Source organism: Condylura cristata, unplaced genomic scaffold (genome assembly GCF_000260355.1).
Source record: "Condylura cristata isolate star-nosed mole 26May11 unplaced genomic scaffold, ConCri1.0 scaffold00020, whole genome shotgun sequence".
Lineage (NCBI taxonomy): Eukaryota > Metazoa > Chordata > Mammalia > Eulipotyphla > Talpidae > Condylura > Condylura cristata.
The window spans coordinates 31,790,160-31,802,355 of NW_004567121.1; the positions used below are offsets into that span (position 1 = coordinate 31,790,160).

General features: G+C 41.8%; 1 protein-coding gene across 1 annotated transcript in view; it reads left to right on the forward strand.

Moving 5' to 3' along the window:
• The window catches only part of LAPTM4A (lysosomal protein transmembrane 4 alpha), a 16,963-nt gene that overhangs the window by 687 nt on the left and 4,080 nt on the right, over positions 1 to 12,196 (forward strand). The window contains exons 2-5 of the mRNA XM_004686416.2: positions 2,469 to 2,475; positions 8,571 to 8,691; positions 10,837 to 10,913; positions 11,015 to 11,137. Coding sequence (XP_004686473.1) covers positions 2,469 to 2,475; positions 8,571 to 8,691; positions 10,837 to 10,913; positions 11,015 to 11,137 — 328 coding nt within the window. The remainder of the gene's footprint in view (positions 1 to 2,468; positions 2,476 to 8,570; positions 8,692 to 10,836; positions 10,914 to 11,014; positions 11,138 to 12,196) is intronic.

The following is a 12,196-nucleotide window of genomic DNA, read 5'->3' on the forward strand; positions in this document are numbered from 1 at the left end:
AAAAAATCACTGCGATCTGGATAAAGGCTGCGGAGTGGGGCGTTGGGTCTTGCCAGAAAGGAAAACGGAAGGTCCAGCTGTAACGCGTTTGTCTGGACTCGAGAATCTTAGTTGTCACAATGTGTTTGTGATGTAGGCAGAAATGTCCCCAAATTTTCGTTCAAGTTTGTGATTCCGCGTCTTGGAGGCGATACGGTGCGCCCGGTGTCTGCAGCGCTCCCCGCCCCACTAGTAGCGTATCTGTGACAGACCGTTCGGGCTCTAGGAGATCTTTGGTAAAAAGCCTGTTCTGTTCTGCCGCCAGTGCTCCTGGGCTCCAGGATCTGTGTCAGAGCCGTTTGACGGTGTCGTGATTGGCCGCACTGATCTTTCCTGACTCCTTACCATCGTTTCCCGTGTCCGCACACTGAAATTCATTTGTGACTTATAAATACGTGGGTCTGTGGAGGTAGTTTAGGCTGTAGTGCCTTGACTGAAGCTTTAGTAACTTATGTTGGGAACTCGGCCAATTTCACTAACTTTGATTTTTTGGTGTGGGGGGTTGTGGTATTAGTGAGTCTCTGCAGTTTCTCAAAACCTGCCCACCCCACCCCCCAAATCTCTGTATCTCATTCTTTTTGCTTTTGTTATCACTACTTCCTTACCCATGTCTTGAAATCATTACCATTTGGACAAATACCAGATGAGAATCATTCCAGTTAGGCAGGCACTGAGCTCCCTTCCCCAGAGGACTACTGACCTCCACAGTATTCCTCACTGCCAGGTGGCTTTTTGCAGCCTTGTTCTTGTACATCAAAAACAACAAAACTGGAATGCACACGTTTATTTGCTTGTTTCTAAGTGTATTTTAATATTTCCTTTACTTTTATATTCAGCAACATAGTCGTACTGGTACAATGATCGTCGGTTTCTCTTCAAACGTCCCTCCTGTTTATAGTTTAACTGATTTGTAATATTGGACGTCAGTCAGTTAATAGCAGCATTGTCCCTTTAACTTCCTTTTATTCTCCATTTTGCCAAAGGCCTGGGTCTTTACTTTCTTTTGTTTGTCCTTAGCACGCTGCCTTTCATTTCCTTAAATGAATAATTCAAAATTTGAGGGCTCCCAAGCCTCTTACCCAACCCTGTCTCTCTTATCTCTAGAAGATGATTTTCCTTCTGCTTAACTGAGTGAGTCCAACGGTCTGGGACTTTGCCTACAAATTTAATCTTTCGGTTTTTTCTCAGACCTTTCCTTTCCATTCACAGAACAAAGGATTTCTAGCTCCTCCTCAAAAGAAAATAGCCACCATCCCCATTCCAACCATCTGAATGTAATTGACTATACTTCTTTCCAGTCTTTCCTGAATTGTTGGGTTAGCTCATAAACATGAAAGAAATAGCAGGGGAAAGTGGGAGTTACAAACAACGAAACTCTAAACTGCAGAAAGGAAAACTTTAATAAGGGTGTTTATTCTTCCAAAATAGAGTGAGGAGTTTAAGTCTTTATTCCTGTGGAAGCAGTTGATGTGGAAACATTTCTCAGATCTCCTTTTTTTCATGCTTTAGTTTCACAATTTTTAGAAGATGCCATCACAGTTCTTATTTTACATGAACTTTTCTGGCTAGTAGAACATTGTAAGTTGCTTGGGTCATTTAATCTGTTTTAAGTAAGGAGATTTATTATCACACAATGTGAAAAGCTTTGGTTGGTATACAAAAAGAATAAATCACAGAGATTTTGTGTCATTTGGCTTCTCTATTCCTGTTACCTGTCACACAGAGGCTCTCCAGAGTTTTTTGTGACCATGGCACCTGCCCTTAAGATAGTTATCATCTTCCAAAGTACCTTGGAGCAAAGTAATGAAGTGTAAGGTATAGTGGCAAGGAAAAAGGGTAGGAGGGTGGTCAGTAACAAGATTCTACTCAGTTTAGGAGTGGGAAAAAACCTGCATCCATTCAGTGTCACTGGTGACTGTCAGAAGTAGCTTCAGCACCAAGGAATGTAGAGGGACTGCCAGGGAGACGGGACCATGAAGAAACAAGAGCACCTAGACCAGTGTTGTAGAACACTTCCACACAAGAAGCTCTTGCCCAGACTGCATTTTGTTGCCAGGAGCTTTCTTTACTAGAGTGGAAAAACATGGCAGTGAAGCAGAATCTCACTTCCCCGCCCCAGCTACCTCCTAGGGATTATCTCCTGTGTTCCAGGCTTCTCCTTAGCTTGCCTCTAGTTGCTGGGAACCTGGGGGAGGTGTACCCCTGCCTCCTGCAGGGTCCTGCTCTATGGGTGGCTTTGTAATTGCTACAGTGTCATTGTTTTTTAGCTACTGCTGCTGCTGGCTTAGTGTTAAGGTTGATTGTGTACTAACTGCTTGCCACAGTTTTGTTGCCTGGTGTTCAGCAATACAGTCAGGAGGCAAAGAAACCGGCCGTGAAGTCTGTCTTCTGCCTTTGCCATTAGATTTGAGAGAAGCATGCCAGGTTTAGTACCTGGTGAAATAATATGAACTGTCAGAATGAGCTTCACTTTAAATGTCGGCATTCTTAAAATTGTTTTATTTAAAGAATTTGAAGACATGATTTTAAACAACAGTTTCTTGCATGGTGTAAGTTCTAATGTTTATTGAATGGTTGAAAATGGGCTTGAGTCTTGCAAGAGCTATACTCATGGTTAAGAATAAATGATGAGCCGTTCTAATCTTGGAAAGATTTAATATGTGGCTTTATTTTTGTGAGTGTCAACTGTCACCAGTCTGAAGTTAAGTAGCTGGAAGAAAGTGCAGGCGTGTTTCCTCTGCTGTGTTCCTGCACGACCCTCACTCAAATAAGCATAGGTTTTTAAAAAAAAAAAATTAAAGATTATTTTGTATGAGATGAGGGATGCAACTTTATTTTTTATTTAAAGATTTATTTATTTATACATAGAACTGGGGTACAGTCCAGAGGCACGGTTGTGGTGATAGGCTTCACCAGTGACAGAATGGGGAGCAGAGCAGGCAGATCCACAAAATACACTGCTGAGGGGACTAGTGGGCGGGTCAGGAGAAGTCTGTTGTGCCATGTGGGTCACCTCCTGGGCAGGGATCGAACTCACACTGAAGCGGCTGTGGCTAGCTTGCAGTGCTGTGCTTTGGTCACCCGCTGCGCCACCAGAGAGGGCCGTGTTTGCTTTCTTATGTGTAGTCCCCATAGAATTTTCACTACCACTTCACCATCCATCACCATAGTCACCTGTGCTCTTCCTTCCCTTTTTTTTTTTTTTTTAAAGATTTATGCATACAAGAACTGTGGTACAGGCCAAAGGTGCAGGGGTAGGGAATGGAGGATTCACCAGAGACAGAGTGGGGAGCAGGACAGGCAGGTTGACTGAAATAAACTTGCTGAGGGGAGTAGCTGGGAGACAGGAGAGGTCTGCTGTGCTGTGTGGGTCAGCTCCCTGGCCAGAGCAACTGGGGGGTGGAGCTAGTGCTGCAGGGGCCAATAGCTGCTAGTGCTGATACTTAACCCCTTGTGCCATCAGGGAGGCCCTTCCCTCTTGAGTTTTGATCCTTCTCCCTCCCCTGCAGAAGGGCTCTGATGTATAGTTTCTTCCTGTATTTCCTTCCAGTCCTCATTCCTGAGTCCTTTAAATAAGCATAGGTTGTTTTTATTTCACAGTGTCTTTTTTCAAATATATTGTTTGTGTCTTTGTATTTGTTATTCCTTCTCCCTGAAATGTTCTCTCTCCACGTCATGTTTTAAAATCTTTTTACTAAGGAAAACACCAAATATATAAAAATAGTGAAGTAATTAATAAAAATCTCCTAGTTAAAAAAAAATCTCCCATTTACTATCACCATTAACAGCTTTTTGCCAGTTCCAGATAACTTTTTAATGATTAGCACAAATGTTTGGTGAAACTTCCCTTGTTTCCCAGCTTGAGGAAATCTCTTGGTTTCTTCTCTGTACCCGACTTAGTCTCTGCGACTTAGTCTCTGCGGATCTCTTGTGTGCACTTACTCACATCAGCTGATAAGCTGTTATCTTTCTACCCTACAACAGTATGTTCTTGAGGGAGGAAAGGGGGCAATCTTATTTAATAAAATGTTACTTTTTATTGGAATATTTGCAGTGTGCATTGCACATTTGTTAAAGAACTGTCCAGAAAAAGAATAGTTGGAATGACATAATAGTAAACAACAAAAATTATAAAATTCAACAAAAATGCTAAAGATAGTCAATTTAGTCTTTATCTCACAGCATTCTTCCTGACATGGTGTTCTAATATATGGTCGGTCTTTCCCTCCCTTATCCCCCTCCTTCCCCCCTTCCCTTTCCCTGGAGACCCTTATCTGGATGCCTTGAAGCAAAGCATTGTTTTAATTATAGTCTAGCCCCTATTGCTTAGTAAAAGGAGTTGTGGGAAAATGAAAGAATGATGACTTGAAAACAAAACAAACAAAAAACCCCGAAAACACCAGTCCCCAAAGTACCTTGTGAGATGGGTGTGGGGATGAAAAAAGAAAGTTAGTCTCCCAGAGCTGTGTTTGCTTGAGGGAGCTGACAGTAAAGTCTGGCATCTAGTTTAATTTTTTATATGAGGTATGTGAAAAACAAAAGCAACACAAAAAGGTACTTTCAGCACTACTGCCAGAGAGTGGGGTGTTCATCGCCTATACTGTTACGAAAAAATTTGCTGCATTCTGTGTCTCTCCGTATTTGTAGGTTTAGAAGTTAATCATTATTTTATTTACACTTTTGCTAATTTTCTTTCCTGAGCACAGTAAAGGGGGGGTGGGGGGCAAGAATCAGAAATAAGTGTTCTGTAATTATTTGCACACGGCTATTATTTTCAAAGAAATATTGTACTGTAAAATTATAAAGTTAATTTTCTGAAAATTGTTACATGAAACTTAGTAAGAATAACAAGTATAATCAAAAGTAAATAGCACAGGGCTTTTTTGTGAAAAAGATTTATTTATTTATGCATACAGAGCTGGGGTACAGGCCAGAGGTGCAGGGGTTGTGAGAGGGCTCACCAGAGACAGAGCAGGGAGCAGAACAGCCACATGGATGAAGTCCACTGCTGAGGGGAGCAGCGGGCAAAACAGGAGAGGTCTGCAGCTGCATGTGGGTCAGCAACCAGGTAGGCCAGGATGGGGGCTCAGAGGCTACTAGCTTGCCAGAGTCACTCTTTAACCCGGGGGGCCACAGGGAGGGCCCCAGCACTGGGCTATTGGTATAGGATATGTGCTCAGTGATGTACCCTTTAAGGTCACAGGGATGGCTATCTCAGATTAATACTTAAGAATGCAAATTAATGCTTTAGAATGAAGTAATGGTGGCCTAGTAGCATATAATGAGTTAGCAGTGACCAAGAGGTACCCAATGGCCCCAGCTTTTTAAGGGGTACATGCACTAAAAGAGATTCAGCCTTCAGCAAGCACAAATGCAGGAGAAGCCGACTCTTAGTGTGATACATTTTCAGTAAAATTAGTGTGCATAACCCATTCCCTTGTGGGCAGATGCCTCGCCAGATGGGGCGGCCTGAAGCAGGGCTGTTAAGAACCCAAAACTTGCCACTGTCTGAAGTACCTCTAGCAAAGAACCACAAGAAAGGGGTTAGACATATTTGAAAGAGCTGTGACAGGAGAGACTCATAATTCAAAATACACCACATCAAAATAATGACTGCCATTGTCTCTGCCTCGAGCAGCCCTCCCACACGTCTCTCACCCATATGTCTCTTCCAAGTGTCTCTACAAGTCTTTCCATGTCTCCTCCCAGCAATACCAAAGTGCAGGTCAGCGCAGGGAAAGCAGGAGAGAACACACCTGTGTGTGTTCAGTTTCTAAGCCACACAGGGCTGCTAATTCCACCCCAGCTCCTGGCTTCCTGTTCAGGAGTGAACTTCATGGCACGCTGGGAGTTGTAATTCTTGGCACTTGAGGTCTGTGGAAATGAGGGGGTGGGGTCTGGAAAAACGTCCAAAATTTGTTTGAATGTTTAATGGTACGGAAATTAGTTTTACTGATTCTAGATTCTTTTGTTTTGACCTGTGATTGATTTTGATCAGTATTCAGGGGTATGACTCACTAATCTAGAAGAAGACAATAGTGGATGAGTCTGTGACTCATTCGTGAAAGAAAAAGATTTTTATTTAATCCTACATATAATAAAAGTCATTTCAGAAGGGAAATTCAGACCCCTAGAAATGTGTGTCACTTCCATCATGTGGCGGCAGGTGAGCAGGTTTCCCTGGACACATGGTGCCTTTATTTGCTCTGCAGAGCTCCCAGCTGGGCCCATTTGAAGGGGGGTTGACCTCAGACTGATTTCCATACAAAGAATATATAATGTTTCAGTGAACCTATCCAGATGTCAGTTAACTCACCTCATTGTATTAGTTTGTGTTCATACACTACCTATACTGGCCAAACCGACTCCAGTGCAGTAAAAACAGACCCACCCCCATCCCAGAAAGCAAAACCAAACCTCAGCCTGCAGCTAGGGTTACAAATAGCCTTACAAATAGGATGTTTCTTATGTGTGAGATCTTTCAAGAGAGAAAGGATCAAGTACCCTGCCTTTGAGCATTGCAAAGAAAAGGCTAGTTTCTCATTGTATATGTTGGAGAATAAAGTATAAACATTTTTATAGCCTTATATATGGTTTCTTTTGGAAAGATTTCAAAACAGGAGTTACTTAGGAGTGGTCATAAGAAATCCTGTAGTGGTAAAAGCAAGATAATCTTGGAATCAGACTTGTACCCTAACTCTACCCTCTGTTGTAAAGTTATTTCACTTGTTGAACCTTAGTTTCCCCATCTGTGAATGGGCTTTAGTCATAATTACTTCACAAGGTTGGTGGGAAGACAAAATGAAAAGAGACACAAACACACACACATCCACATGCCCTTGAACAGGTATTTTCGTTGTGTAAAGTGTATCTTCTCAATGTGCGCTTTGATCCTAAATTTTATCTTGTGACATTTTAGCTAATCTAATTATCTAGTAAGATAATATTTATCTTAGAGAGGATATGCTTTCAGCCAGTGAGCTTATTTATTATTCAAGGTGGATAGGAGAGCTGGACTTAAATAGTATTGGTAAGCTTGTCATATCCCCTGAAACTATCAAATGTTCAGGTTTTCACAAAGGAGTCAAGAACTGTAGAGAAAGAGAAGTCCGACATCCATCCTAGGTGATGGGCTATACTTCCTTCAACATTAGCAGGGTTGTTTGGGGCACTTAAAGGAAAGGCAAGACTGCTGAGATACCACAGGGGGTCATGACCATGTAAAGCATAAACCATTTCTTTTGAAAATAGAGTTCCAACCCTGGTCAACTAGAAAAATTCACCAGGTGTGATTGGAATGAGATTTCAGCAAGATGTTTGATAGTCTCAAGCTATCTCTCTCTCCCGCCCCACCCCGCCCTCCCCACCTAGCCTAATACTTAACTCAAAGGTTGCTAACAGAGGACTTCCTCTGACTGCTTGATGCTCAGCCCAGATCCCCTTTGCTTCAGTGACTTCGGTGGAGATGCTGATATTAGTCTGGTCTTATTTTCAAATACAGGAAGCTGAGAGAGATGAGGTGTCTGAATCTAGATCAAGATAGTCTTTGACACAGGCAAGAATGTAATAAGCCACTTATAGTTGATTGATAGTTTATTGCAGATACACAAGGGTTTGTTCTTAGGCCTCTGGATCCAACAGTCCAATCCAGGGGGTAGTTAGCAGGATGTAGTATAAAAATGGATTAGGGCTTTAGGGAGATTCTCTCCTGTTGCCCTGAAAACTGTCGTGAAGCCAGTGCAATTTCAGGCTGTGTTAATTGAAACTGTTAGCTAGGATATGAGAACTGAGATCCTGGCGCCTTATTTCTAGATTACCTTATACAAACAGGAGCACTTGTATAAAGGAAAGCAAAGAGGAAACAGTGAGGTAGCTGAGAAATATGCTAGAGTAATGACTTAGGTATCTGGATGTTTATTCTGGAAAAGAATATTTGGAGACACACAGGGCAGCTGCCCTTAGGTGAAAGATAAGAGGAGCACCTCTTCAGGAAGGGAAGCTGATTATCTCAGAGGTAGAAATAAGGACCACTGGGTGAAAGTTAAGTGACTAATTGAAATCTTGGAAGGTCTTTAAGCCATTGAGTCTATCTCAAGAGAAAATAGTTCTCTGCTTTGGCTAGGAGATGCCCTGAAGGGACTTCAGGCTTAGCTGATGGATCCTTACAGATTTACTTGATGAATTAACATATAGGATGGACTGTAGCTCCTTCACGCCCAGCATTTGTTGGCGTAGGCATGAATGTAACTGAACATGAGCAGTTTATAATGATTTTTAACTGTGTTGTTTGATTCTGTTGCTATTGAGCAGATCAGTCAGACATCTTTGGAACAGCTACCTTTAGTTTATAATTAATGGAATACTTTCAAACTGCTCTTGCATGGTGGAAGGGTGCATTGTTTTGTCTCGTGTCGTCTCTGCTTTTCGTTATGTCAGGCAAAATTTTCAAATGTGGAAAGGCATTTACAGATTGTGTGGGTGACTGTATCCTGCCTAGCAATTAATGTAATTGATAAACTTACCTTCAACAGGTGGTAAACCTATTGATGGCAATTTTGCTGACTGTGGAGGTAACTCATCCTAACTCAATGCCAGCGGTCAACATTCAGTATGAAGTTATCGGTAATTACTACTCATCTGAGAGAATGGCTGGTACGTTTTCTGTTTAAAATATCTTCTGCTAATTATACACACAGCACATACTTGCTACTTAGAGGAGGCTTGACTAAGTTATGTTTAAGTTCTACTTGGCTGAGGCAGAAAAGTGTTTTTGTGGGTTTTTCAAAGATAGAGTATTAAAATTTATAGCCAGAAGGTGGAATGGACTACTAGAAAATGTTTGAGAAATATGAAAAACTATGAGCCTTTCAGGGGTAGCTTGCAAGTGCAGGAGAGGATTGGAGGTTTGCTCACAGAACAGAAACTTACAGTAAAATGTAAAACACGAATTATTTAAATATGTGGTGATATTTTTTGCTCGGGTTTACAATTTAAATGTATTTCTATTTTTTACGCGAGGAAAGACTTGACATTGGAGTTAAAAACGAAGTAATCCTAGGACATTAATTCATGGGATTTACCTTTTTAAATTTATTTATTCCCAGATAGTATTTTATTACGTACCTTTTTCTAAAACACAGCTGCAAAAAAAAAAAAAATCTAGTAAAGATTTTATATTAGAAATCTAATATTTAAACAGAAAGTTACACCTCAGACTTTTCAGTGCTGTCAACTGAAAAAATACCAAGAGCATAGTAAGACAACTCTTCTGGCATTTGATTTTTCTGAGTAGTCTGTTTTTATGTAAAAGCCAAAATAGAACAGTAAAAAAAGCATTAGCTTTTTTGGCCATGTTTGGTCTTTAAACAGTTTCACTTCAGGCTGTAAATTGTATTGTACACTGCTGATGTCAGCATTCCCCTGTGACACGTTACTTCTCTAGAAGTGGAGACGGGGGTCGGATGTGTGGTGTCTCGTTCTCGCGACCTGCTGCAGCTCTCGGCTGGGCTGAGGGCGGCGTCCCAGGTTCCTTTCCTGTCGCGTGAGCTGCAGACACGCTCACTGGGAGCAGGGAGATCCTGATTATGTTTTTCTTGGTTATGATTTTATCAAGGCCCTTGTTCTTGAAAGAATATGAAAATACATCATTCTTGGTCTCTGGTAGTGTTATAGTCAAGTTAATTTCTGATATCTGACCTGAGGACCGCATTCAAATAACGAGGTTGGTGCTTAGTTATCTTAATAAGCTAGACAGGACGTGGTACTCAGGATGTGAACTAACTTCTGCCGCATAATTAAGTTGTTTATCAGATACGAAGTTGACCTGATTTCTAGTCACCTTGGGATTGATAAACACTTGGGGCCCCCTAGAGGAGGTTCCTGAACATAGTAGAGGGTGAGAACCTCAGGTTCTGCCTGGACACCTGGCTGGCACTCATATATTTTGTTTGTTTTATTAATTCGTAAATGCTGGCGTGTCTCTTGTCCCGGGCATCATGTACTTCCCACCACCACCCTGTTTCTCTCCTGTTTTGCTGTATGTTGCAGTGGAAAACCTTGAACTTTTTATTACTATTTTAGTACTTACGAATCAAAAAAAGTACTTTATAAACTTTGCATAACAAATCCTGAAAGGTAATTCCTTGAATTACAAATTTTGCACTCAGGCTTGACAGTACCAGTACCTAGCTTGTTAAATTTCACATCTTGTTTTATCTAGCTTCTTCCCTCCAAGGGCCATTTTATGTTTGAATCCTAAACATTTACCTGCCCTGTCTCCTAGGGTATTCTTGTCTCCGTGACAAATACCACTGCCGTTTGTACTGCCAGATGACAAGGTGACACACAACATGGGTCCGTGGTCCCACGACGGCCCCGCGGCTCTTCCAGCCAGTCATCAGTAGCCCCTCGGCTTCATAATGTTAGACTGCGTGCTTAGAACCAGCAGGGGTGGTTTAATACTAGTGAGATTACTGAGGTGCTGTGTGAGAAAATTGGGGAATATGGATTCATACAGGGAAGGGTTAGAATTACATTTGCATATTAAGGTCTTAGACTGAGCAGACATCTCTCCTAGTCAAATGCCTGGTTCCTCAAGACGTGCTAGTGAGCTGTAAGTTGAAAGAATTGGAGCTCTGAATTCACGATGCTGACACAGACTTTTTACCCTCTTAATTTTAGATTGTTTTCTGGTAGCCAGGCTTGCTTGAAAATACACTGACGGGTAAACATGTAAAGATATGTTTTGCTCTTTTTGTAACATAAGTGGCTTAATTGAATTTTGCTTCTATTTTTCAGATAATGCCTGTGTTCTTTTTGCCGTCTCTGTTCTTATGTTTATAATCAGCTCAATGATGGTCTATGGAGCCATTTCCGTAAGTAGCCTCCTTGTCTCTAGCTTGTTGGGGTTGAGCTTTCCTGAGTGGTGTCTGGTAATTTTATGTATGTAATGTGGTTGTTCTCTTTGTTCCTTCAGTATCAAGTGGGCTGGCTCATACCATTCTTCTGTTACCGGCTCTTTGACTTCGTTCTCAGTTGCCTGGTTGCTATCAGTTCTTTCACTTACTTGCCAAGAATCAAGGAATATCTGGATCAGTTAGTAAGTATATATGCTAATGAGATCTTTTTCCACTTTAAGTAAAATTATTAGATGGAAATTACTTACTGGCTTTTATTTTATTTTAACCTGTCCTGTTTATTAAAGTGATAGTGCTCTTCATTGCCATTACTAGAAACCAGTAAGATGAAACAGTGTCTTCCAGCCGTCCCATTGGGATTATCCATATTTAAAAGTCCCCAAAGGTGGAGCTCGTAGAACTTAAGGAGCAGTTCAATTTTACACTTGCGTATGCTGAGGGTTTAGTAATTTGACTCTTTGGCACTCGCCAGAGAATTGGCTCTTTGCCTTTGCAGCACCATAGTAAATATGAGAGCGACTGTATCCTTCGCTGTATTCTAGTTTGAGGAGTCACGACATGAAGCTGTCACCTGTGGCCGAGAGCTAGTGCTGTCGCATGGCAGCAGTAAGTGAGGAGCTTAGGCTAACACTGGAGAGGCAGAGAAAAGTCTGGGCTGAAATAAGGTCTGGAAAGGTGGTGGAATCCAGGTAACATAGGTTTCATTCCTCAAATGCTGCTGCTTTTTCGAGTGTTTCCCCCACCTGCAGATTTTCTGCCTAGTCCATTTTTTGCATATCACCAAATATACTCACTCAAAAACAGCATTTGTTAGTTGCTTCTACATGCCAGGGCGCACTGCACAGGCCTTGTGGACCATCATTGTCTAGTGAAAGATCGGTACACTGACAGTTATGATTCCAGCTTGTGGTAAATGTTGTAAAGGAAGTATATAGCTGCTGTGTGAGTGGACAACTCTGTTAGACCAGGAAGCCACGTTGGAACTGGTGTGCAGGAGTCTGAGTAGGAGTTAGGACCGGAAAATAAAGAAGAAAATGTTCCAGATAAAAGAAACATCCAAGGCAGGAAAGAGCGTGGTGCACCAGGGGACTCAGATGACCGGGGCACTGGCACAGGCAGAGCCTGCAGAAGCCAGGCCTGCTCATCTGTGGTAGAGCCTTCCTGAGAGTAGTTTTTGCTCATCGAGTCAGCTTTTGTTGAGAAATGGCAAGTCTTCCGAATAAGACCCAAGCATTGCCCCA